Raw genomic sequence first — 27,851 nt, forward strand, 5'->3', positions numbered from 1 at the left:
TAAGACTGTTAATATGCAATAGAATTAATGTGGGGGCCAAAACACAGACCCGTCCGACACCCTTTCTTACAGAAAAAAGGTTTGAGAGTTCCCCTGATTTATCACAGTGTACTTGTTCAAAGTTCTCCTGATGCAATCTCTGGATGATATTAGATAGATAACGAGAAACCCCCATATCAACCAAAACCAGCCACAGGGTGCCTCTAGGGACCTAATCAAAAGCAGCCCGTAAATCAACAAATACTGAATAAACACTAGCAGCCTCGTAAACAACTTTCTTCCAATACAGAAGCTGGAGACGAAATAGCTGATCTATAGTAGAGGTGGACTGCCTGAAGTCCGTCTGAAGGGGGCTAAGGACACTACTATCTTCCAACCATCCCTGCAGTCCTCCTAGAGTCACATGTGCAAAACAATGTTTGCATCATGTCTATCGGACTTATCAGTCTGTAGTTTGCAGGAGATGGGGGAACCCTTCTTGTAAATCAGAAATATTTCAGCACTACCCCATGACACAGGAAAAGACATCATCCCCATGATGGCATTAAGAAATATAAGTCTCCCGGGATTCTATCTAACCCAGGTGGATTTCTGGGGGCTATTCATTTCATGGTGCTAGCCAACTCTTCAAAAGTAACCATGGGATATTCTACAGTGTCATGAGGACTAGATGGCACATAAGGACTAAAACCCACAAAGTCCCCATTCTCTTCCTGTAAATCATATAGGGAACTAAAGTGGGTGCTCCACTGCTCAGCCTAGATGTTATTCTCCATCATTACCCTAGAGCCCAGGCACCCCGGGGCAACAACCTGCCAGTGTAGCCTAAAATCATTGTGCTTTGGTGCCCCGTGCATGGCCTCTCACTTTTGCATCTTCCACTTTTTCTTAGCAGAATGTTGGCACTTTTATAGGCACTTCTGGCAGATAGGAGCCTACCCGACATTCTTCGCTCTAATGGTCTTTATAAGTTCAATTTTGGCCATGCTGCACTGCTTATTATACCACCCAGCGGGGATTTTTCCTGAACTCCCTGGCTGCCTCACTTTTGAATCGATTTTTGCGTTCTCCCATCAATTCTTAATGCATGGCCATGATCCCATGCCAACGATCAGATTGATCTGCCAGATCTAAATTCTTCCCCATATTTTCTAGAGCCAAGCAGACGACTTTATAGCGCTGCTGCAAAGATTAAGGGGACAGAATAAACTCCTCCCACGTAACTCTATGTCTATTTGGTGTTAAGGTTAGCCCTTGGTCCAGTCCACTATTTTTCAAATCTGATGTTTTAAATATTTTACAGCCTTTTAATGAGACAGTTATGTTACATATATGCAACCTGAAATACAATACTATTTTGTGGGATGTTATCTAATGAAAGGAGGTGCTTCCATAGGTACATGCAGTGGACATATAGTAAAACAGAAACAAAAGGCTAATTCTAAAACATAACATGCTGTGCATTAATAAAAGCCCCACTTTTTATTACATAAAGTATGCACATGCAGGTGTGTTCTCTGCTGAATGTAACATGTTTTACACAATCTATTTTTACTACTGAAGTTAAACTGAATAGTGTTTATTAATACTTTCGTGTTAAACAAAATTACTGTTTGTTGGTGAACAACATCTTCTAAAGGATTTCGTGAATGTGTACACATTGTTTCTTTTTTTTTTTAATTGCTGTATTCTGCATAGCTTTATTCTTTCTATCACGTGTGCTTAAATTATAAACTAGCTACATAATAACATATAATACAATAATATAAATACTAGAGAACATGCTGCAGATTTGTCTGTCGCATAATGTAGTCACTCCAACTCATAGTTTGGTCCCCTGGTGCCGAGTAGTTCCAATTGGCCTGCTAATGAGAGAGAAGACGCTCAGACTCATGAACAATTCAAATACATGTATAATCAGAACATAGTTTTCTCCAGCATTTCACACTAGAAACTTCCGCAATGTATCACATCGCTGCACATTAACTTAGTTTGACTTTTTTTTTTTTTGCATGCCCAGTACATTATTTAACCGTGACCAGTCCATTATTTAACCATCGCGCCCATGGACAAGTACCTTTATAAATAATTCCATACTCCTAGACTGAGCTATTTAATTTATCTGTATATTTTTACTGTTCTCCGGAAAAGCACATTTCATTACATTGCCTTCATTGACACTGTGTTATATCGATCACGTAGTATTTCACATATGTTGATCAGCAACTGAAGTACTCAGTTAATGTCAAGTTCTGGAAAAACATTTGGAGGGTTATAAAGATCGAACTTTTATTTTCTTGAGCATTTAGTCCACAATCAGATGGACGTGCAACACCCGCAACAAAACTTACTTTAACAGTGTGTAACATTTTCTCCAAATCAAAGTCCCTCAGAATAAGTGGAACCTTTGCTCATAATAATGCTTAAATACTAGGTGCATAGACTGTGTATATCACTAAGAACGCTTTAATGCTGTGGAAATGGTATTGGTGTGTTCAGTTTCAGTCTGAGCTCATGCATGAGAGTATAAACTTCAAAGAGATCGTGTGTAGTTATGTTAGCAGTGCTGAATAGAGATACTGATATTAATTATGTACTTATTTCTAAACCATTAATGATGTACTTTCTGGATGAGCCTCATAAAAGACAAAGACACTGAGAGCTCTATATATTTATAGTTAAATACAGCTGTGCTAGCCCAGTCCAAGGAATGTTGCACTATATTTCATGAAAGCACTGCTTCGTGGAGAGCTACGGAATGTAAATATAGTTTCTAAGTCCTTTTGGACTTCTTTGAATGGCGGCTGCTAGACAACCAGATGTGACATGCAACTCCATGAGAAGTATGGGATAACTATTTTTTTTTAACAAAGCACAACGATTTTTCCCATCTGTAAAGACGTATAATCAATTAAAGTGGATAGCCTGGTTGATGAAAGCCATTGCTTCCACCCTTTCAGCAGTAGCCCACCTAGATTGTTTTGGTAAAAGTGCTCCCCCCTCTGAAGCTAAAGCATTCACGGCTTAATTTATAAGCCCAGTGGGTCTGACGTATTATGGCAGCCGGATGTAGTAGGGTAACGCTCTAGTGTTCACTGAATGATGTCACGTGCAGATATAAAATGAACATGCTGCCTGTTGATCGGGGCGGAGTACATAACACCATACTAAGGTGGTCATTACAACATTGGCGGTAAAAGCCGCTTACCGCCGTGCAGAAGACCGCCAACACACCGCCGCGGCTGCGGAATTCCGCCACAGCTATTATAACCCACATCTCGGAATCCGACAAAATTCAGACACCCACACTAGTCCGCCACACCAAAGGTCAGTGATAAATTGGCGAAAACAAAACCTCCACCGCCACGCCAACAGAAATACGCCCACACTATCACGACCCACAAATCCACGTGGCGGTCTTTCAACCGCGGTATTCCATTGGCGGTACACACCGCCGCGCTCAAAATACACACACAGCTACAAAACACAGCCACATTGGACAATTCGAAATACACACACCTGATACACATACACGTACCACTCCCACACACCCAATACAATATAAAACACACACCCACATCACCCACAAACCCCTACGACCACAATTACAGAGAGAAGGCCAGAGAGAGACACCACCATCAACAAACTAGCATCCACAGGCACACAATACCTTCACCCACATAACTTCCACGCACCTCACACTACACACCACTACATATCACCACACATCACCTACACCACCCCATGGCACGGCAAAGACACCCCAGATTCTCGGAGGAGGAGCTCAGGGTCATGGTGGAGGAAATCGTCCGGGTAGAGCCACAGCTATTTGGATCACAGGTGCAGCACACCTCCATTGCAAGGAAGATGGAGCTATGGCGAAGAATAGTCGACAGGGTCAACGCAGTGGGACAACACCCAAGAAATCGGGAGGACATCAGGAAGAGGTGGAACGACCTACAGGGGAAGGTGCGTTCCGTGGTCTCAAGACACCACTGGCGGTTCAGCGGACTGGCGGCGGACCCCCACCTCCTCCCCCCACAACTAACAACATGGGAGGAGCAGGTCTTGGCGATTCTGCATCCTGAGGGCCCTGCAGGAGTCAGTGGAGGAATGGACTCTGGTAAGTCAAATGTTAACTATTACATCCCCCACCCTACCTGCATGCTATCACATACCCCCTCCCTCGCCTCCACCCCTATCACTCCAACTCCTCACAAATGTACCAATATCACAAACCACACATCCCAGCACATCCGAACACAAAGCCCTGTATGCAACAACAACGCATGGACACCCATCACTAAAGCATGCCCACTGCACATACCCATACACCCCCCTAAACCATCATCACACAAACTCCCACACAGGAATGCCAGCACTGGGGTACACAGTCACCCACCCATTGCACACCATGACACACACACATGCGATAATAATGCCTTTCCACCCCTGCAGGACCACTACCCAACGTCACCAGACAGGAGGGTCCAGACATGTCCACTCCACTCACAGAAGAGGCCCACAGTGATGACAGCACCTCTGTCCACCTGGATCTAGATGACCAGCCCGGACCATCGTGGGCCTCGGGACAGTCGGTTCCCCTCACACAGGCACAGGCCACCACAGACCTTCCCCCCTCTGGAAACACCAGCACAGCACCCACCCAGCGGGCCCATACCTCCGTCCCCAGAACACGTCAATCAGCTGTGTGTCCACCACTACAGGGAACCCAGGATAACCCACCACCCCAACAACAACAGGGACCTGGGGGCAGTGGCAGTGGGCACACGGTCCAGGGGACGGAGGCCCAGGAACACAGGGGAACTGGGAGGGCTGCTGTGCGACAGGGGGCGGACAGGCCAAGGGAACCCACTCTCTACGAGGCCCTCTCCTCCATCATGGGAGCCTACCAACACTCCCAGGAGACGATGGCAACGGTACTGGCCAAGTTTCAGGAGACCCAGCGCATGCAGGAGGAACAGTATTTGGGGTTCAGGGAGGAACTCAGAACCATCAGCTCCGCCCTGGGCACCATCCTAGGGGTGCTGACGGAAGTACTCAACACCAGGAGGGACACTGTGGCACTCCAAGGGACCCCTGACACTAGCACGGACGATGAACTGCCCACCACCTCCGCCGGCGCTAGTGGACGGGACGCCCTGCCACAGGACCACCACACCAGCACCTCACCCCCTGCAGACGGAGAACCACCCCGCAAACGGTCCCTGAGATCCAGGAACAAGACAGAGCACAATGCCAAGACCCCCGCCAAGAAATGAGACCACCCTGATTGTCATCCTACTGTCCATATTGAAACTGCCCCAGCTCCACTTCCCATGCCCATATGGGCAATGCACCTGTGAGACTACTAGACTGGACTCTGCCATGGACCCTCCTCCGCCATCACCCCTCACCATTTAACTTCCCCCTCCAATATTTTAAATTTAAATAAACACACCTAAAGCACCAAAAGATCTGGAGTCTGTCTGTGATTTAGAAATAGTGTATTTGCAATTACAGCGACAAAATGTTTATGAAATAGTAATGTCAACATACCTATTGTCACACAGCTCTAGTCCATGAGGAATCTAAGCAGATGACACACGTCGGGACCCACACCTGTGAAACCGTAAGGGAAAGTGACAACTCAGTGACCATTCACTGGGTGAAATCGACTGACAGGAGAGAGGTAGAAGTGTAAAAGTACATGTAGTAGGCAGGAATGTATTCTCACCTGTGTTTCACTGGAAATATTGCTGGATGACTGAGTCCCTGTTCTGCATGTCTTCTTCCTCTGCTTCCTCCTCATCACTATCCACAGGCTCCACAGCTGCCACAACACCGCCATCTGGACCATCCTCCTGCAGAAAAGGCACCTGTCGTCATAAAGCCAAGTTGTGAAGCATACAGCAGGCCACGATGATCTGGCACACCTTCTTTGGTGAGTAGAATAGGGATCCACCTGTCACATGCAGACACCTGAACCTGGCCTTCAGGAGGCCGAAGGTCCAGTCGATCACCCTCCTAGTTCGCCCATGGGCCTCATTGTAGCGTTCCTCTGACCTTGTCCTGGGATTCCTCACTGGGGACAGTAGCCATGACAGGTTGGGGTAACCAGTCACCTAATAGCCACACACGGTGCCTCTTGAGCTGACCCATCACATAAGGGATGCTGCTATTCCGCAGGATGTAGGCGTCATGCACTGAGCCAGGGAACATGGCATTCACACAGGAGATGTACTGGTCTGCCAAACATACCATCTGTACATTCATCAAATGATAACTCTTCAGGTTCCTGTACACCTGTTCACTCCTGTGGGGGGGACCAAAGCCACATGGGTCCCATCAATGGCACCTATGATGTTGGGGATATGTCCAAGGGCATAGAAGTCACCTTTCACTGTAGGCAAATCCTCCACCTGAGGGAAAACGATGTAGCTCCGCATGTGTTTTAGCAGGGCAGACAACACTCTGGATAATACGTTGGAAAACATAGGCTGGGATATCCCTGATGCCATGGCCACAGTTGTTTGAAAAGACCCACTAGCAAGGAAATGGAGCACTGACAGCACCTGCACTTGAGGGGGGATTCCTGTGGGATGGTGGATTGCTGACATCATGTCTGGCTCCAACTGGCTACACAGTTCCTGGATTGTGGCACGGTCAAACCTGTAGGTGATAATCAAATTTCTTTCCTCCATTGTTGACAGGTCCACCAGCGGTCGGTACACCGGAGGATTCCGCCATCTCCTCACATGTCCCAGCGGACGGTGCCTATGAAGGACAACAGCGAGCACAGAGTCAAACAACTCAGAGGTATGTACCCACAATCTACACAGAACACCATTCATACACAAAATGTGGCCTGTATGTGTGTTGAGACTAGGCCTAGGTATGTGTGACGCAGTTGGTAATTAGGCCATGTGGGCCCCTGAAATGGCGGCTGCCTGACCTCTAAACTGGGACAATGGGATGTGAGGTAACTGCGCTGGCGTTGTACACCGTCGCGGTTGGCAGTCAAAGACCGCGGCGAAATGCTGCATTGAATAACATTGGACCCTATGGGTCCCAGGAGCCAATGACGATGTACGCCGGCGGTGATGGTACACACCGCCGCGGACGTGACCGCCATTTTCTATCACTTCAATCACTCGATACCTGATCTGTGACAGGAGAGGACCTACACTGCAAGTGCTGCTGTGACCTCGGTCTGGAAGAGACAAGGGCCCTTGCCTTCACATCAGAGGAGTTGGAGAAGCTCGTCGATGGGGTCCTCCCCCAGTACACGCTACTCTACGGTCCTCCAGACCAACAGGTAAGTACACAGGGATCATGTTGTATGGGCTATGCCTGTGTGGAGAGGGCTGGTTGTAAGAAGGAAGGGGGCAGAGTTATGCGTGCATGAAAGACGGTGGGTGCATGTGCCACATGGCAAGGGTAGGGATGGGGGCCACTCACTTTGACAGCGCAGTTGGTAATGACTTCTCTTCGCACCCTGTACACTTCATGTAGGTCAGCGCCCACCAGAAGAAGGATATTTGGCTGCCATCGCCAAGGACGTCCAGACCCTGGGGGTCCACCAAAGACGGAGCACCCACTGCCGGAAGAGATGGGAGGACATTCGCCGCTGGAGCAAGAAGACGGAGGAGTCTCAGCTGGGGATGGCCTCCCAACGTTGGAGGGGTGCCCGTCGAACCCTGACCCCCCCGATGTTCAGGATCCTGGCAGTGGCCTACCCGGAGTTGGATGGGCGCTTGAGGGCATCACAGCAGACACAAGGGGGTGCGTACACTCTCATTCAGCTGACTTTGCGTGCAGTGGAGGTGTCTGGGTGGGGGAGGAGGGCTGTGAGTTTCCCTAGGCCAGGGCGAGTTCCGTAGGCTAGGCCCCTCCGTAAGGCATGGCCCGGTGGCCCCCCACCTCTGTAGAGTGCCAAGTACAGCTATTCATGCACCTGTGTCATCTATGTGTGCAGATGTCGTCCATATCCTTGTAGGCCATTTCCCAGGAATTGCACTGTAGAGCCCAACAGCGCGACGTAGTGCAGGGGGCTTCTGTGTCTGTCTTGTCTGCCAACGGTAGCGGTAATCCATGCACTCAACAGGTCTTTCTTCTGTCCCCCCCCCCCCCCCCTTTTTTGTGGTCTCCCTGTTCTTGTGTGCATTAGCATCATCAGGCGGAGGAGCAGTGGCACCGGAGCACGAGCACGAGGGAGCTGCATCCCACATGGCCATGGAGGGCCACACTACGGAGTCAGAATACACCAGTGGGACGGAGGGCGAGGGGAGCACCACGGCGGGGACAGGAGCTAAAACCAGTCACAAGGACTCATCCTCTGATGGGAGCTCCCTTGTGGTGGCGGCAACATCTGTGCCCCCCACTTCTACAGGTACAGCCGCCACCCCCCCCTAACACCACCGCCCTCCCAGCAGCCCCTCAGCCTTCGCCCGTGCCCGCTCAGGCAAACATAAGCACCACACATCCCACAGGCACTCACGCAAGCATCACACACATACAGACACACCAACATCCACTGCATCCACTGTGTCCCCCTCCTTGTCATCTCCCTCCTCCCTCCCAGTCTCATCTACACTCACACCTGCATGCACTACCTCTACAGCCACTACATCCCACACCAGCACACCCACCACCACACCCCGCTCACGTGCAGTCACCACCCCACTACCATTCACACGTCCCGTGTCCTCTCCCAGTGTGTCTGTGAAGCCCCCTCCGAAGATACACAAACGCAGGCACACACCCACCCATCATACATCCACCTCACTACAGCTTCCAGCGCATGCATCTGCACCCAAAGCCACAAAACGTACACCTCCTACAACCACCACCTCTTCCTCCACTCCCAAACCCCCTCCAGCTACCCTTCCCAGTGTCTCCAAACAACTTTTCCTGTCCACCCTTAACCTATTTCCCAACCCCTGTCCAACTCATAGGTCCCGAACTAGCACCTCAGCCACAACATCTCCGTGACCAGTGGTGCCTGTTGTCACAGGTATGTGGAGTGCACCGGCCACCAGAACAGCCAGTGTGTCACGGAGCCACAGCACAGCCAGTCCCCCCCCCCCTGTGAAGCACCAGACGTTGGCCAGTGCCCGGCGGGAGAGGGGGAAGACTCCAGCCACCCAAGCCGCTCCCATGGGTCCCGGTGGGAGTTTGGACGCAGCTGTGACTCCTCCAAAGGTGGGGAAGGGCCACAAGAAACCCGGCAAGTCTGGGAGGAGCAGCACGGCGAAGAAGCCCGCCATCATCCCCGCTGCCCAGGAGGGCCCCGCCAGCCCCATCGTCGCTGCCCAGGAGGCCACCACCAGCCCCATCGTCGCTGCCCAGGAGGGCCCCGCCAGCCACAGCCCAGATGCCCAGGAGGGCCCCGCCAGCCACAGCCCAGATGCCCAGGAGGGCCCCGCCAACCACAGCCCAGATGCCCAGGAGGGCCACGCCAGCCACAGCCCACCTGCCCAGGAGGGCCCCGCCAGCCACAGCCCACCTGCCCAGGAGGGCCCCGCCAGCCACAGCTCTCCTGCCCAGGAGAGCCCCGCCAGCCACAGCCCAGCTGACCAATGAAGGACCGCCAGCCCCAGCCCAGCTGGGCAATGAAGGACCGCCAACTCAAGCACCGCTGCACAGGACAAGCACCGCTGAACAGGGCAAGGACCGCCAACTCAAGCACCGCTGCACAGGGCAAGCACTGCTGAACAGGGCAAGGACCGCCAACTCAAGCACCGCTGAACAGGGCAAGCACCGCTGAAGAGGGCAAGGACCGCCAACTCAAGCACCGCTGCACAGGGCAAGCACCGCTGAACAGGGCAAGGACCACCAACTCCAGCACCGCTAGCCCATGAGCAGCAGGGGCACTGAAGCAACAGGTACCGTCACGGGGTGAGTGATGCACTCTGGGCACCAGTCCTCCTCCAGAACCAGTGGAGAGATACATCCACTACCTCAGTCCTTGGCAGGATGAAGCACTCTGGGCACCAGTCCCCCTCCAGAACCAGTGGAGAAAGACATCCACTACCTCACTCCTTGGCAGGATGAAGCACTCTGGGCACAAAGCCCCCTCCAGAACCAGTAGAGAGATACATCCACTACCTCAGTCCTTGGCAGGATGAAGCACTCTGGGCACCAGTCCCCCTCCAGAACCCGTGGAGAGATCCATCCACTACCTCAGTCCTTGGTAGGATGAAGCACTCTGGGCTCAAAGCCCCCTCCCGAACCAGTGGAGAGATACATCCACTACCTCAGTCCTTGGCAGGATGAAGCACTCTGGGCACAAAGCCCCCTGCAGAACCAGTGGAGAAAGACATCCACTACCTCAGTCCTTGGCAGGATGAAGCACTCTGGGCACAAAGCCCCCTCCAGAAACCAGTGGAGAATGTTATCCACTTGAGAGACTGTGGCTTTGCACTCCCCAGGATTGATCAGTGGGCAAACCACCCACTGTAGAGACTTGAGAGACTGTGTCTTTGTACTCCCCAGGATTGATCAGTGGGCAAACCACCCACCGTAGAGACTTGAGTGACTGTGGCTTTGCACTCCCCAGGATGCAGCAGTGGGCAAACCACCCACTGTAGAGACTTGAGAGACTGTGGCTTTGCACTCCCCAGGATGCAGCAGTGGGCAAACCACCCACTGTAGAGACTTGAGAGACTGTGGCTTTGCACTCCCCAGGATTGATCGGTGGGCAAACCACCCACTGTAGAGACTTGAGACTGTGGCTTTGCACTCACCAGGATGCAGCAGTGGGCAAACCACCCACTGTAGAGACTGTGGTTTTGCACTCCCCAGGATACATCAATGGGCATGGAGGCCCCTTGTGGATCTGGCGTCGTGCACTCATTCGGCTGAGGTGCCCCCCCCCCTCCCTTCCCCCTGAGGTGCCTGTTGTATTTCTATCCGATGCCCCTGCAGTGTTCTTTCTGTTTTTGTTCTGGTATCATGTGTGGGCCTCGCCCATGCATTTTGGGCACAGTGGTCCACGGACTATGAATGGTGCAATACCTGGACTAATAATCTTGGTGTATATTTTGTTAATAGTGTATATATGTATATTTTTGCTTACTGAATTTTGATATATTACAATGGTTACACTCATTTCCTTTTGTCTTTGCATTCTTCCAGGGGTGTTAGGGGGTGTAACTATAATGTATAAATAAATGTGTATTAGTGTGTGTTTTGTAGTAGGTGAGGGTGGGGTGGGGGTGGGGGTGTTGCGTGTGTGTGTCACTGTTTTTTGCCTCCCCTGTGTCATAGGTGCGGTACTCACCGTGGTCTTCGCCGCCGGCGTTGGTGCTCCTGGTACAGGAGCAGGAAGACTATCGCAGGGAGAATTTGGAGTTCCGGGTCTATGGTGTCCTCCTTCCTTGTGGAGTGTGTAGAGGTGAGCGTTTTCCCTTAGAAATTCCTGTTTCTGCCGTGTTTTTATCCGCGGTGTATCTGCCCCGGAAAAGGTGGCGGATTGGCCTGTCATAATAGTGTGGGCGGTACATTGTCCTCCGCCTGTCTGTTGGCGGTGACCGCCGAGCTGTTTGTTTGTACCGCCGTGGCGGTCAGAGTGTTAACGTGGCTGTCTTAGTTGGCGGTTTCCGCCACGGTCGTAATTCCAAAAAGTTTCCGCCGGCCTGTTGGCAATCTTACTGCCGCTTTAACACCGTCCGCCAGGGTTGTAATGACCCCCTAAGTGTCTGTTAAGTTTGTTGCTGATTCCTCTGTTAAGAATATAGCCATCACACAACCTTTAGCTGCCCCACTGACACCATGTTAATGACAAGGATTTTGCCGCAGCCTGCCATTGACAGCAGTGATGCTGGTTTTCCCCAACCACGCTGTTACTGACTGGCAGAGTACATCCCAACCTGGGCATCCTGCAGAGTGAGCCGGCCCACGAGGAACAACCTAGCCCAGCTAGGCCCCCATCCATGGCACTCTCGTCCGGAGTGCTTCCTCTCCACCATGCTCCACCTGCATGGCCTTCTAGTGTCCCCGTAAGAAGCTGAAATGAAGCAAAGGAAGGCACGCACTCACACTGTTTGCATTCTCCCTACTCATGGAGGCCCGCCCTCCCAGTGAAACACACACAAAGTATTTCGGTTCACAGAGTCAGACCGATATCGCTCTCCTGCTCTGGCATTTTATTATCCAAACTCCTCCCCCCCCGGAAGCCATCCCCGCCTTCCGGGTCAGGTTCTAGGGTCCAAGTTTCAGGACCACTAGACCATAACACAACAGTACATCCCTCCCCAACTGGACCAAAACACTTAAATACCCAATTTACACACAAAATCTTTCAGTCTCTGGCTGGGTGTGAGATTGGGTCTCAAGTTGTACCTCCCAGACTGGGATCTAGTCTCTCTGCCTTGAATCACCGTAGTGCTAGTCACTGGCTGCCTTGGAAGGATCAGCACAGCTGCTGACGGCAGCTACTCCTCCCGATCCTGTCCGGGACCCTCGGTAGCGGAACAGTCGGGTATTTGGTCATCTGCTTCCTGATCTTAAGGAGCCTCTACAAAAGTTGCCTTTTTAAACCAGACACATTTCGCGTTACCTGCTCATTACCTTTTCTTGCTGTCACCGTGGTTCCGGGGACCCAGTCACTGTCCATACCCCTGGTTAATAGGGCGTGTGGAATTTCGAGCCGGGTTTCCGGTCCTTGATAATTACCTGGTCACTTACTCAGATGTCTCTTACCATGGCACGTCTTCTTTTGCTCACCTTATCATTCACTTCCTTCTTCCTGGTTTGTGTTTCCCCAGGGTGATACAGGGTGGGCCGCCAATCTGGGGCTGTGGGGATAGTATCTTGCCTTTGCCTAGCAAGCATTGGTGACCAGGGAGTCTGGCCAGTGGTGCAGTGAGGGGTTCCTCTATACTCCCGTAGGAATCGATGAAGGCTGAGTACTGGGTCACTGGTTTGCAAGAGTCTTACTGAGCGTCCGCATGAACCTTTCGACCTCTCCATTTGCCTGGGGCCACTACGGTGTGATTTTTCAATGCCTAATGCTGAGGTTTCCCATTATCTCTTGAAATTTGTTTTCTTCAAATAGGGGTCCATTACCAGTTTAGATTTCTTCCTGGAGACCAAACATACCAGATAGTTTCTCCAGGACTGGACCCACATGTGCGAAGGCAGTGGATGCAATGACCTCCACGATTGGATATTTGGAGTAGCCATCTATGAGAGCAAGGGTGATCCGGCCATCCGGAAAACTTCCAAAGTCCAAACTAGTTTGTGACCACAGGGTCGTGCAGGCTTCTTCAGTAATGATTGGGGTCGGTGCCTCAGGATGGTCGTTAGCCCACAGGCTGGGCACTGGCGCACACACCTATCCACTCCCTCTTCAAGTCCAGGGAACCACACCTTCTCCCTCATGCGCGCTTTTATTTTGGTAATCCTCTGATGACCTCCGTGTGCCAGCAGGATCAGGCGAGGTTGTAGCTGCATGGGAATGACTAGTCGGTGTCCCCGGAGAAGGCCATCAGGTGTTGAGCTTAGTTCATTTCAGACTCTCCATAGTTTTTTTAGTCGTTCTCACTCAGCCACGGTCCAATTCTCCGTGTTCCGGAGAAAATTGTGCCAGGAGCCACCTTTCAATGCTGGTTTGACTCACAGCAATACCTCATCCTCCAGGATAGCTTCTGCAATTTATTTTGCGCTGAGCGCCTTAGGACAACTACCCTGAGCTAGTGCTTGCACGTGTGCCTCAGTGTCTTCTGCATCTTGGCTGGTGGACTGAGCCTGTTCCGAAGGGTGTCTCGATAGGAAATCTGCAGGGTTTTTTGGCTCCAGGTTGGTATATTACATCCATGCAATAGTGCTGGAGCTGAATTGCCCGCCGTTCAATTCGTGGAGGTGGGTGTAGTGCGTTCCCCTTGAACAGAGGGACATGTGGTTGATGGTCGGTGACCACTCGAAAGGGTCTTTCATGTAGATAAAAGGTGGAAGTGACCACACGCCCACTTAATGCTCAGGGCCTCCCTCTCGGTTTGAGAATAGCGCTGTTCGGCCGAGGTTAAAGCCTTGCTGGCATAGGCTAGTGGGGCCCATCGGCCCGGCTCACTCTCTTGTACTAGGACTGCGCCGAGGCCTACCGAGCTCGTGCCGACCATCAGTTTAGTCTTCTGCGTGAGGTTAAAATAGGCCATGGTCGTTTCACACAGAAGGGCCTTCTTGATCGATTTGAACGCTTCTTCCTCACGGCTCCCCCATACCCACGGTGCATCAGCTTTTGTGAGGGCTCGGAGTGGATCTGACAGTGTGGCTAGCTTTGGGATGAACCTGCCACAGTATGGCGCCATGCCCAGAAAACACTGTACTTCCGTCAAGGTCTTCGGGGCGGGAGCTTTCCGGATGGCACTGGACTTTCATGGGTCCACTTGGATACCTTCTGGTTAAACACGTATCCGAAAAACTCAAATCGAGGTCTGACAAAACATGCACTTGTCTCTGTGGAGGATGACCCCATACTCGGACAGTCGATGGAGGGTGTCCTTTTAGTGCCGTTGGTGGTCCTCTGCCATTGCGGAGTAGATTAGTATGTCATCACTGACATTCATGACACCTTGTAAACCAGACAGAGTCTGTCGAATGGCGTACTGAAACACCTCCGCCACAGACAATACGCTGAAACTCAGGCGTTTGTACCTTCTCAAACCAAGGTGCATTGAGAATGTTATGATGTATCTGCTCTACTCCACCAGCCTCAGTTGAACCCCGCGTTCAAGCCTAATTTGGAGAACGACTTGGATCCATTCAGATCAGCGATGTCGTCATCTATGGTCGGGTGATGTGCCTCTCTCTCTTGATGGCCTGGTTGGGAAGTCTCATGTCAATGCAAAGACTAATTTTTACAGGCTGCTTCGGCTTCTCCGCGATCACCATGGGTGACACCCAGGGAGTGGGACCAAATACTCTCTCAATGACACCTTGCTCCTCGAGGCTTGCCAGCTCTCTTTCTACTAGCTGTCTCAGGTGAAATGGTATCTGCCGGTGTCGTAGGGCAACCGGCTTCACGGCTTTGTCAAGGAGTAGCTTGAATGGAGGTGCTTTGAGGCACCACAGGCCCATGAATAAGTTCAGGAATTTCCCAAGCAGCTTGTCTATCTGGCATGTCCTTCTGATGTTTGCAAACATGACCAGACCCAGTTCCTCTGCTGCTTGACTGCCAATGAGCATATATGCTTCCCTGCCTACTATGTGGAATGTGGTGTTGATTGTCCGGCCCTCTGCCTGTACAGTCACAGCCATACATCCATTGAGAAGCAGCGGCACGGGACTTCCATATGTGAATATTTTGGTGTTTGATGGGGTCAAGGGTGGCCAGGGCTGGGGGCGGTGATACTGGTGCACGCTCATCACACTCACTGATTCTCCTGTGTCTATGAGGGCCTTGACCAGAGACCCTGCTACTTCGATCATGCATGTGGGCTGAGGCCGCCAGTGCCTCTTTAAATCATTTGTGAACGATATTAAAAACACTTCTTCTTCTCCGGGAGAGGAGTCTTCTAGGGCATGTTGTGACCCTAGGTAGTACGCTCCTCATGCTGCATATTCATCTAGCAATAGCTTTTTGATTGCCTTGGAGGGTGGGTGCCTCCCTCTCATTTCTCTTCTCCTCATTCCTCCTTTGCACACAGTTGCAAAATGATTCAGTTTGCCACAGTTGGAGCATGTCCTCCCTCGAGCCGGACAGTCTCTTGTGTTGTGTTCTTCCCTGCCGCAATATTCACACCGTCCTCCTGGATTAGCGGGGGCATACTGTCTAGGTTTCCTCTTTGTTTGTTGAAGCTGCACCATGTCCGCAAGTTCTGTTTTGACCACTGGGGTTTTCTCTGGCATGTGTGACATTGCCATGTGCATCTCAGCGGCTCTGGCCGCAGACAAGTCATGGGATCGTGCCATGATTAGGTGCTCATCAAGACTGATATTAGGTTGTCTCAATATCAGTCCTCTCAGTGTCTTGTTACGGCATGCTTGTATAATTTGGGCTCGAACCCACTTCTGTTGGTCATCTTTGGTGCATGGGAGGATCCAGGCCATTAGCAAGGGCCCCAATCTCAGCAACTGAAGTGGAAGAGACCAGAGAGTCTCGTCGGCACACAGACAAGCATTACTTGTTGGAGGAGGGTGAAGAAGACGAGGAAGTATTCCTCATATTCTATGTCAAAAGGCCGTCAAGCCACAGAGTTTAATAAACAGCAAATATCAGCACTCACTGACAAAAGGGCCTCGTGAACATCTTGACCACAGTCATTAACAGTCAATACTCCCTGCTACAATTTTAAAAAACACACAAGGTCTAACCTGACCTGTTTTTGCAATGCTGCTGACATTATCAGCCCCCTAGTTTTATGAGGGCAGTCTGGGCCTCCTCTGAATGATGGCAGGCTATTTTTAGCTTTTTTTTTCCACATGTGAAAATCAAGTTTCTTCCACAAACACCTAATAGCCTCCCTCCTCTTACAGCCGCATCCTACATAACATTTAATCGAGATTTCCCAGCTCCCTGAACTGCACTTCCAGGCATCCCTAGGCAGCCATGAGTATGAAGGTCAAGAAAGCGTGTCTGTTTTCTGACGGGGTGTGGGGCTATGGTTTCTCCACTGCACTGGGGTTAACCCAGTCACACTGCTTCTGTACTGCTCGAGTTAAAGCCAGCAACAGCAGAAGACACTCCAAATTTGTAGTATGCCAAGCGCAGCTCAGGGACTCCACAGATCTGAAACTATTTGAGAGATGCATCCTTGTCATTTTCATGCCTGGATGAGCTACAGCCAAATGCTCACCGACAAGTAATTTTTTTATAAATGGTCCCTAAGTGGGGACAAATTTATGATACGTGCCCATGGATAGGATTCCCATCCCCTTTCAAGCATGTCTCAATTGGTAGAAGAGAGATTCTAATCCTGGAATGCTGGAGGTTTCTGTAGTAATGTAAGGAGTTTTTCATCAAATGAATTTTGTAGAATTCTTGAAAATACTAATTGCTACCTGTAGATCATGAGCATTTATTTATGAAGAAGTTTCACCCTTTTTGAAGTTGTTTCACAATAAAACACAATGATTGCTAACAACCTTGTAAGATAAAAGTCTCAAGGAAAACGTTTTATAAGTTAATCTGCAAGAAAATCATGCCACCATTTACAGACCCAACTAGCAATGGGAAGGAAATATGCCAATATTTGGGGATAAACTAAGCCAGAGTCTAAACGTAGGGAACTCAGGAAACTCTGAACTTTGCACACCTCTGGTCCTTTGTTGACAAATGTGATTGATGCAAAAGAAGGATAAATGACACAAATTTCTAGCAGGGAAAAGTGGAGACATTGACAAAGGCACATAAGAGTGCGTAAAGAGTGCTCCTGTAGTCTTCTACATACTCTGGTACTTGTTTATTAATTGGGCCCACAACCTCTACAATGGGAAAAAAACTGGGGTATAGCAGGGTGGGGCATGAAATAATATACAGTTAGTAGTATGAAAAGAAAGGACTGATCTTGTTGCACTTTTACTGCAAAAACATGTAAGGGTGTTCAAAAGGGTACTCCTATTATACTGCTCCTCAATCTCATTAATGCTATTTTGAATTGGCCCATTATTTATCAGCGACCGGAACATACATCGATTTTTATGTCACTTTCTAAACTCCAACTACCAATCCTAATTCTCAAACTGTCTAAGGTTCACATGCCACCAAACTTTTCAGTGTGCTGCCTCACAGAAAATTCTGCGGTAGCAGATTATGAGTAGAAAATAATATGTTTTGTCTTCTGTAATACCGTATTGCAAGAAACTGTGACATTATTTTGGGTTGCTGACTACTTATTCCAAGAAATAACTGAAACCTTTGTCAGAGTGAACCTTTAAAGTCACTATGTTAATCAAAACTCAACTTCTTAGTAGGTATGATAGAAAACAGACAAGCTTTGAGGCAATGTGTTAAGTATTTATGCATTATAAAAACAGTTATTATAATAAAGTCAAAATGCTCAACAATTAAAATTCCAACCCAAATTAGAAGATATAGTAAACTGTGATAAACAAACAAAGTGACACCAGATGACAACCCTCCAATAAGGGGAACCAGAGATATGGATTTTTAAAGTTTTTAAGTAGAAATAACTGCAAAAAGCACAAAGTGCCAGTGATAAGTCAATGGTCACGGTAGGCTGGGCCTAGTTACAATTGGAGACAGAATACAATGGAGTGTGGGTCAGATACACCAATCAGGTTCATCCTTGACAAAGATTTGACCTTCTAACTTAGCCATTTAAGCTCCAATAAACTACATTAGTACACATCTAAGGCCTCCCAGGACCTCAGTGGAGGCACACAAAACTGAACCCTGGAGTCTACTTATTTGTCCTGGGTACAAGAGGAAACAGGTCCAGTTCTTTAGGGCTCCTTTCAGGTCACAGAAAGCAGGCCTATCCTGATCTTCTACATGTCCAGGAAGTGTTTTTAATTGTTAGGTTATAGCAGCTTGTATAGCACATAGCTGCCCTAGCAACGGGCTTCCCAGCATTGAAAACTGGGACAAAGGTACTGAAACTGCATACACAAAAAGGAGAAGGAGGGGGCTAGCCGGAGAAGAACCGGGGGGAATTTCATAAAGGGCAGATGGTTCTGGGTCTTCCTACAGGAGAGGGGCAGTTTATTCCATATAGATGCAATTTTTATGCCTGGAACCAGTTAGGGGCTTGGGTGAGTCCTGGGCACTCTAACCAATGGGGGTAAAAGTTTCCAAGGGGAACTCTAAAACCTTTTTCAGTAGTTTCTGTTTGCCAGTTTGGAGCAGACACTGTACCAACAACAAACACAGAGATACAAGTCTGGTAGGACAAAACTACGTTTAGCCAGCAACAAAACAGGGAATTGTCTTGATATCCTCTACTCCACCTCTAATTTGTGTCCCAAGTGTTACATGTGGCTCACAGAGCTATCAAGCAGGATTTGACATAGTGTCAAAAAGTTTGCTAACAGCCTCTGCTGTACAGACTGAAGTTTTGATGAGTCGCCTCTGTCCGTTCAGGTCAGCCTGTGATTTACTCCCAGGAGACATTTCACCTTTTTCACACGGACTCAAAGCTGAGCACTGTTGAGAGCTAGCAAATGCTTACACTAAATCAGCCTTCTGACAGTTAAGGCAGGTAAAAGGTTAACTTTCCAAAAGTTGTTTTTCTTGATATTTATTAAAAGTCCAACTTCACACATAATTTGGATTTTAATACCTATTAAAAATTATAATCTACTTACTTTTTAGATGCTCCTGTTCCAGAGATACAGTATTTCCAATCAATATTTCTCCCCAGTGTTGCTCTATGGACAAGCCAGCCTTCCTACAGTTAAACAGCTTTTGTGTGCTAGTCACTGTAGGGATATGCTAACTTTAAATTTCTAAATGCCCTACTTTTAAATACCATGTACTCTGCCTTTGGGCCACATGGACAATACAAGGGTGACTTTTTAATATTTCAAAGATTTCCACCCGTCAAAAAGGCTTATTTGAGCATGTCACATTGCATGTTTTGCACTGTTACAGCCAGGCTACATTGGAAGGCCTGAAATCATGTTTGCACTGCCACTATAGAGGATGGCACAATATGTGCTGCAGTGCACTAGTGCACTTAACTTCCAGGCCATGGGTGCATTGTGAACCATAAATTATGTACTTCTAGCCAAGTTAAATATACCAATTAGAAATATGCCAATCTGACCATGTTTAAAAAGAGGAGAACAGGCACATTTACTCCCGAATTGCAGGGCTAAAGTACAGAGTACTGAAGCAAAAAAAAAAAAAATGGGGTCCAGCAAAAGCCAAAAAAAATCAGAGGTGACCACGATGTAAAGGTAGATTTTGTAAACAGGCTACCACAGCCAAGAGCTAGGGTTGACTAATCAATTACATGATGGACTTCTCCATTCACACTACAGAACATGCACAGTTTGCCACTTCTGTGGTGGCATTTGTGTGATCTATGCCCCTCTGACCCTGCCTGAACCACTATGTCAACATCTTCCCTAGCCAAGAACCATGTCCATGGGGAACCCTGCTTCTAATGTGCAGAACCCCAGCTGTGAGGCAACTAACCTTAGTTTGCTCAGAGGTGCATCCCAACAGGCAGACAACACCACTAATGCCAACAATGTGATGTGGCTCATTCTTCCCTCTAGGTCGGACATCTGCCCCCAACCCAAGGCAAACTCTGCTCAAAAGGATAACAGCCTATAGAGGCCACGGACAGCAGTCAGTGTCAGGAACAAAGCCCCTGGCCATCCTCTGCCAGGTAAAGGATCTGTCCAGGGCCTTGGATAGGCCTGACTTTCAACTGTGGGGCTTGCAAATAGTCCTCCACTTGCACCCGAGGTCCCTTTGGCCTCTTAGTTTTCACAGAGTGGCAAGCTACATTTTCAGGTTGCAGACGTCCCCTTTCCACTCTTACTTCCACCATCTAGGGGTGATGCCCTCCGACTGCCTCTTCAGCTCAAAATCTGTATGAAGAGACTAATTATGTGCCTAGCAATCCATACTCTCGGAGTGGGCAAACCCCCTCAATAGAGACACACTCTAGTGGTGTCAAGCAGGGGACTTCCCAGCACAAGAGTCCTGTCCTGTCTGTCACAGTGTAGGCTGCACCTCCAGGTCAGAGGTGGCCTCACAACATCAGCCTTAGGATGTACTCCTTTCAGAGCAGGCAACCTTTGATCGTCTAGTTCTCCCCATGTGGATGGCCTCCTACCCCAGAATTTTATTCTGGGCTTCCACACCCTCTGTCTAGGTATGGTACCCACAGAAATCTGTGTTGCTTAAAGTTTTAAGTTTAGTGTAAAACCACAAAGCACCAAAGATAGTCAATGGGTATGGTACACCATGGCACAGGAGCAATGTGAGGCTGACCATTTTGGTGTGGACAGATACACCAACTAGGTTCATCCTGGTCAAAGATTTTATCTCCAAACTTACGGCTTTGTTACGAGGCTGGTTGTCGAACCGCTGCACTCTAAAGACCGCGGTCCCTGCCAGGAACATTGTTCCCAACGTGGTGATGGCAGTTGGGTTGTAGCCAGCCAGGGCGGCTCTGAACTTAGCACCGCCTGGCTGATTAGAACACCACTTTCTGCCAGCCTTTTCAGTTCAGGGACCCGACCATGAAATGGCTGGCAGAAAGTCAGTGCTGGGGCCCTCCTGCCCAGCACCGTCTGAATGTGCACTGTCTGCATTCCAATAGCGTACTTCCCATGAGTTTGGTAGTCCAAACTCCTAATGAGGCCCTTATCTTTTAAGTCCCAGTCCACCACAGAAGTCAACTTCTATGCCCCCCCCTTGACCTCAGGGAAGGCACATACAAGTTCACACTGTGTCAAGCAGAAGCTAACAGCAGGATTCAGTCCAATTCAAGTTGCCAATGGCCATGCTAGGAAAAGGCCTCTTGAAGCATGTTGCCTCCTTGTAACCACACGGATCATCAGCCAACTGGGTTCATAAGGTATCAGCGCTCCTCTCAGGTCACAGTCAGTAGGTCAAGTCCTCTTCCCAAGCTACATAAAGTATTGTAAAGTAGCTGTCTGGAAGTGCCACATTTATACCTAAAGCCAGCTTGGGGGGGTGGAGGGCTTGGAGGACTCACAGGGAAACCGTAACAAAGGGTAAATGTTCCCAGGGTAACCACTTTTTTCAGTAGTTCCTGTTTACCACAAACAGGTCCAAAATACAATGTGTCAGAACAAATCTGACAGTGTATGTATACACAAACACATGCATACAATGGATATTAGTGTTTGATGCTACTACCCCGCATCAAACACTAAAATCCAGTTTGAAGCAGACGCTGTACCCACAACAGAGACAGACGTCTGGTAGGACAAACGATAAATTATAACTTTCTCAAAGTTGCTTTTCCTTAATATTTATTTAAAATCTGGCCTCACCATGAAATAGGATTTTAATAACTATAAAAAATAGTCGTTTCATTTGTGTAATTTTAAGCTGGCTCCATTCCTTTGATTCTGTATTAGTATGTAATATTGTATCCCAGTGTTTCTGTATGGGCCAGCCAGTCTTCCTCCAATGAAATTAGCTGTTGGGTGCTGGTCACGGTAAGGACATGTTAACTTTAAATTTCTAGATGTCCTAATTTTAATCACCATGAAACCTATCTTGTAGGCTACAAGATCTACCTAGGGGTGACATTAAGATTTAAAAAGGAAGATTTACACCTTTCAAAGGCGGTTATTTTGACACGCTGCAGTGTATGGTCTGCAGTCTTACAGACTACAATGGTAGGCTAAAAGCCATGCTTGCACTGCCACCATGGTTGATGGAACAATAGGTGTTGCAGCCTTCTAGAGGCATTTACCTTTCAGGCCCTGGGTGTATTTTGCACCATAAACTAGGGACTCTCAGACAAGCTAATTATACCAACAACTGTGAGTACCTCAATTTAATCATGTTTAAAGGGGGAGCAAAGGCGCTTTTACTCCGATTCGTGTGGGTACAGTGCACAGAGTTCTAAAGCCAGAATAAATATAGGGTACAGCAAAAGGGGAACAATCCGGGATGATCAGGCAGAAAAGGTGGATTGCCCACCCACAAAACATATGCATTTTATCTCCTCAAGATGAAACTGCTAATGACTTCTATAATCAATACACAGAGCAAGGCTTTGGGGAGCACTATTAACCCTTTGATTAGTTTGCTTAAATGAGCCCCCTTCAGTCATTGCGTGAGAAGAAGTATTATTCAGTTGAGAGAAGTTTTTCTTTCCATCAGTCATCCTAGTGGCTATTGGATATTTACCTATTCCTAGAGACTACTCTGATTTCCATAAAGGGGGTGCACTGTTGGAGCAGCAGCTCTTTCTGAAAAGCAATGTGCTTGAGTCCTGAGGTGACCTTGAACAGAAAGTTTCCCCAACTAAAAGCAATACATTCTGTGTTAAAATTCACTTACTTTTAAATGTACCTTTTTGTCAAGTGTTATCTTTCATGAAAACAATATTTATGAAAATGACTACAAACGCACAATAAAAGATTTTATTATATATAAATAATAAACATATAAAATTAACAAGCATTATAGTGCATTTGCTGATATGATTAACCATTCTTCAAAGAAAGTTAGGTTGGTTTCAGTAGGCAAAAATTTCCTACACAAAGCTGAGCTAGCATCTCCAGTCACTGCACCTGCTCGTCCTTTCCAAAACCTGTTCGGCCGGAACAATCCTACCCCTCGGCACATTGATGCTTATTACTATTTTATGGGCGTGCATGTAGTCACATACAACATTCATTTAGTTTGCTACATTTTCCGAGACGATTTAGCGATGTGAAGAGTAGTGAATGAACATAAACACTGTGCTCTCTTTAGCTGCAGATCAGAGTATACAAAAGCAGATGCAGTTGACTCCAGACTGACGAGTACTGTCAATGAGACGTTGCACTGCACTTGTTTTCACAAAAACTATGTAACTGTGGGAAAATAATTAAAAAAAATACGAAAAAAAACACACAATATTTTAGTTCCTAAATAAAAGAAAATATACAGTTAAATTATGCATTAAGAACGTAAACAATGTATTTAGTCCTCTGCTTGGCAAGGGTGTGACAGAAATACACACTTTTTTAGTAATATGGATTATGTTTTTTTTACTTTGTTGTCAGAGTTTAGTACGCAAAATGATAATGATTGTGTCTAGCAGTAAACTAATTTAAACATTGAACTGTTCTTATGAACATCTCTACTCGTCTGCCTATACACTCACACTCACCTACTTATACTCACATCTGATTACATGTAATTACTCCTATTTTTTTAATTTACTCACTCCTACGTATGCCTACTCTCAAGTATTTGTTATAATCCTGCTTTACTTTACACGTCCGTACCTTTGTGCACTTCGCACATATAGCAATGATTTTCTTCTTCAGAATCTGACAGCTAAGGTGGCAGAGTTGGGATGTGATGAGCCTGATATGTGCAGTATGGCATTTCTGGGGGTCGCATTACTAAAGAAGAATCACGTTATGCTCTAAGCGCGTCCTGCTGATTAGGGTTGGGGGAATGAATCATAAATATCTTAATGATCTCAAGCTCTGGAGAAATCAACAACGCACCAAGTAGAATGTCGCATATTTACAAAATAAGACACAACTTTTACCACGCACTTGGAAACATGAAGTGTAATTAAATACACTGCAGTACCGAAAATAGTTGAAAAAAAAGAGACCCATGTTAGTCATTAAAACAGACTAAAGTAGATACGTTTTGTAAACGAGCACGCATGCCGGCAACAGAGCTAGAAAAAAAAAGTATGCAGAACCAAAATTAACATTTTAATACATCGAGAACAAAATAACGAAAACCCTTTGGAACCGTTGCGCCCCAAACCTGTACTACCACCCCCCCCCCCCCCCCCCCAAACTCTTTCGTTAACCTGGGAGAAAACCTGAGCTGGAACGTTAAGCAGAAATAGAAAAACAGTTTGTGTAAAAACGGATCTGAGACGTAACGGGGTATAAATTATCACGAGAGCCGATTCTTTTCTACTCCTATCCTTTGAAACGCACTCAATTGCTTTAAAATGAGACGGCACATAATCTTACAGTGAGCCTTTTCTGCGGTTGAAAAGGGACCGACGATATCACCCTGTTCTCGGGTAGTGGTTGGGTCCCTTACTCTGTGCAAGCAGAAGCAGTACATAGAAATATACTCGATGCAGAACTCCGCCCAATGGGCGAGGAGGGGTGTGTGGTTCAAGAATTCCCCGCCCTTCCCCTGTCTGCCACCCCCTAGCGCCCAGAGTTCTCAAACTCTCAGCTGCACAGGTTAGTCAGAAAAATATAGTAGCCCACCAGGCGGAGAGTGAGTCCGTCCCTTGCCCCATTAACTATGCTGGTGCATCAGTCCCTCAGGAGCCCCCGTCCATGTCAGAGCTGCAGCAGAGGCGCGCGAGAGTACACCGGAGAGGCAGCACTCACAGGTTGAACACTTGTGAGCCGGGTTGCAAGGGCACTGGGTGCTTTCTGGGCAAAGCAGAGGAGATAAAGCGCGAAGACCGCTTCCCTGGCTTGAACTGACAACCATGCATCTTGTGCTCTGGGCGCTGGCATTAATTACTGTACTGCGCGACCTGATAGCAATTGCAGCGACAGACAGAAGACAGGAGACCCAGCGCTCAAGACAAGGTAAACTTTCCATTCATCCGCTCGCGCTCCGAGAAGAAATGAATGAGTTAGTTGCACGTAGAGACCGCACAGCACGGATGCAGCAGCCAGAATCAGAGATATTTTATTTTATATTTAAATTGTATCCGACTTCGCTGTAGAACATAACGGTGAAACATGCGATTTGTACATGTAGACTAAGTATTGTGTAAAGAAGGTAAATAATTCGCTTGGGTACAATTTAACAGGGGAGACAGAGATTCTGCAGTTTCATGTCATGCAAACTTTGATTACAAAGTAACAAGTGAAAAGTGGCTTTCGTTGTTAATAAGGATTTGAAGGTCACGTTTGGAATTTCTTCTTTTTGCAGCGAAACTGTTGGATAAACTTGCCGAGTACGAGATAGTGACCCCCACACGGGTGGATGAGTTTGGACAAGCGTTCCCCACTAATCTGCACTTCAAAAGGAAGAAGAGAAGTGTCCCCTCTGACCCTTGGGCCCTCTCCCCTAAAACCCACTACCGGCTCGCGGCCTTCGGGCAGCAGTTTCTCCTCAACTTGACGGCCAATTCAGGATTTATTGCCCCACTTTTCAGTGTCACGCTCTTGGGCGAGGCCAGGGATAACGGTACCGACTTATACGGCGACGAGGACGGGGACATGAAGCACTGCTTCTACAGCGGGCACGTCAATGCCAGGGCTGAGCACACTGCCGTCATCAGCCTCTGTTCGGGGATGGTAAGTGTCACATTTAAGCACGTTTATGTCCAACCAGCATTGACAGCAGACTATACCGTGCAGCGCCAACCATTTCTTAATATACAAAGCGCCTTGTAAATTCAAAACACTTTATAACTGTTCTTCAGATCTGTTGCGTACTGTGCAATATGTCACTCCATAGTTTAAAACCAGGTACACCCTCACTGGAAACTTAACCAGGAGTCGGAGTGGGCTGGGGGCTTAACGTCCCTAAGACGAGCATTGCCATGAATACTTTTCCACGGAAAGAAAATATGGGGAGAGTTAGAATCATTCAGAAAAATGGTAATCAGAGAAATTAGATCTATTTAAAGCTTACACATCACTACAACATGATGCCAATCTGACATGTCTTCAGTTGCTCTGTGTGCAGAAAAGTTTCATGCCGCCGTTTATGGTTTGGAGTACAAGAAGTTCCTTCTAAGCACAATCTTTCAGATGCGAAACCAACTCAGCTCCAAAGGCGGCCGCAGTTACCCCAGCACCAAAAGGGAACTCACCCCCCTCCCTTTGCTTAGCGCAACTGAAGGCTTTACTAGAAGTAATTGGTGAATTCCGTAATTTTCTTGGGGTCACCGGGGCATGTACTGTTCACACGACGTTGTCCTGTGCCGGTGGCCCCATAGGATTAATGGATGACGCGATGCTGAGATGGGCTGAAATATGAGTGGGAGAAGGTCAGAGCCCACACGAGGGAAAGAGGGGCTGGGCTACTCAGAGTCTGAAAATCGAGAGAGGACTAGCAAGCACGTACCTATCCCTAGCGCACAGGACAGAATTACTCTAGGTGGCCACCTCTGCACGACGAACTTCTAAAACGCAATAAAACTTAGCAGAACAGGCTTCCGAAAGCTTTCGCACTTCTGTTAACTGAGACACCTTCCTGTGGTTAAATCAGTAAATCCGTAAACGAACCTCTAGAGTGCTCTCCTTTAATCCCACTGCAGCCCCTTTTCTCTTCAATGACGCACTAATATTTTGATGGAGTTCAAACATACTGTCCTCGTACGGAGGCACTTAAACCCCCAAGACCCCCTCCCCAAATTTGTAAAATGGCCGCAGTCTTCACTGTTGTTGCGCACACTGCATGGTGTCGCACGAGCCTAGAGCTTCGCAGTTCTATAAATCCCGACTAACGTGAGTTCGGCGCTCTAGTAGGTGTTTCTTTGCCAAAACTCTGCGGTTGCCTCACCAGACTAAAATTGTTACGTAATTAGAGTGACGAGATATTGGGTACAAAATTAGACCAGGTTAGCTAAACATTGTTTCCTATACACGTACCAACAAAACAGTTAAATAATACATCGCTCTCATGCCACATACATGCCAGTTTAAAGTCGAGGCGCCCTCCTGCCGCTACTTATAAGTTTCAAGGGCAAGTCTGTGTTTCTTTATGGAGGCAACGGAACAAGCTACATTTGCACTACGTTTTCAGTTACGCTTTCTAGCGTTCGTGATCTCATAATTTAAGAACATCAAAACAATTATGGGAGTGTCAGGCAACACGTTTACGTCTCCCTATAAACGGGATAGCTTCCACGGGGAACGTTCTGGAGAAAACATGCCATGTTTACACCAAGTACGTTTTCGTTAACAAAAACACAAACAAAAAACCCTTAATTTATTGCCACTCTTCTCATTCTAGTAAAATTTGGCATGTACCAGTAGGGAAACGCGCGAGCGACCTACTTGTTATACTCACAAAGTTTCACAGGCCAGCTCCAAACCTCTGTTTGCATAAAAGTTTCTTCTTTACTGGAAGACAACTGGGTGCTCCACAACAACAAAATATCAGGATGGCGGTGTATATTTCTTGTAGATCTGAGGTAGCACCACAGACCACCGATTGCATGCCTCGCTCTATGCTGAAAGTCTACAGTCACAGAGTTGTTTTGGTGTGTTTGGAGGCGGTACTT

The 27,851-nt window shown here is 47.9% G+C and overlaps 1 protein-coding gene and 1 long non-coding RNA gene across 2 annotated transcripts in view; one reads left to right on the plus strand and one right to left on the minus strand.

Annotated features, from left to right (window-relative positions):
• Positions 1–1,660: 1,660 nt before the first annotated feature.
• Positions 1,661–27,848, minus strand: LOC138259061 (uncharacterized). Its single transcript, XR_011198631.1, has 2 exons — positions 27,638–27,848; positions 1,661–1,865 (listed from the first exon to the last, which is right to left on the minus strand). It is a non-coding gene; the product is annotated as an uncharacterized lncRNA (long non-coding RNA).
• Positions 24,831–27,851, plus strand: part of ADAMTS9 (ADAM metallopeptidase with thrombospondin type 1 motif 9) — a 704,469-nt gene continuing 701,448 nt past the window's right edge. The window contains exons 1-2 of the mRNA XM_069206502.1: positions 24,831–25,197; positions 25,547–25,914. Of these exons, the coding sequence (XP_069062603.1) occupies positions 25,095–25,197; positions 25,547–25,914 (471 nt within the window). The 5' untranslated portion in view covers positions 24,831–25,094. The remainder of the gene's footprint in view (positions 25,198–25,546; positions 25,915–27,851) is intronic.

Source organism: Pleurodeles waltl, chromosome 9, assembly GCF_031143425.1.
Source record: "Pleurodeles waltl isolate 20211129_DDA chromosome 9, aPleWal1.hap1.20221129, whole genome shotgun sequence".
NCBI classification, from domain to species: Eukaryota; Metazoa; Chordata; class Amphibia; order Caudata; family Salamandridae; genus Pleurodeles; species Pleurodeles waltl.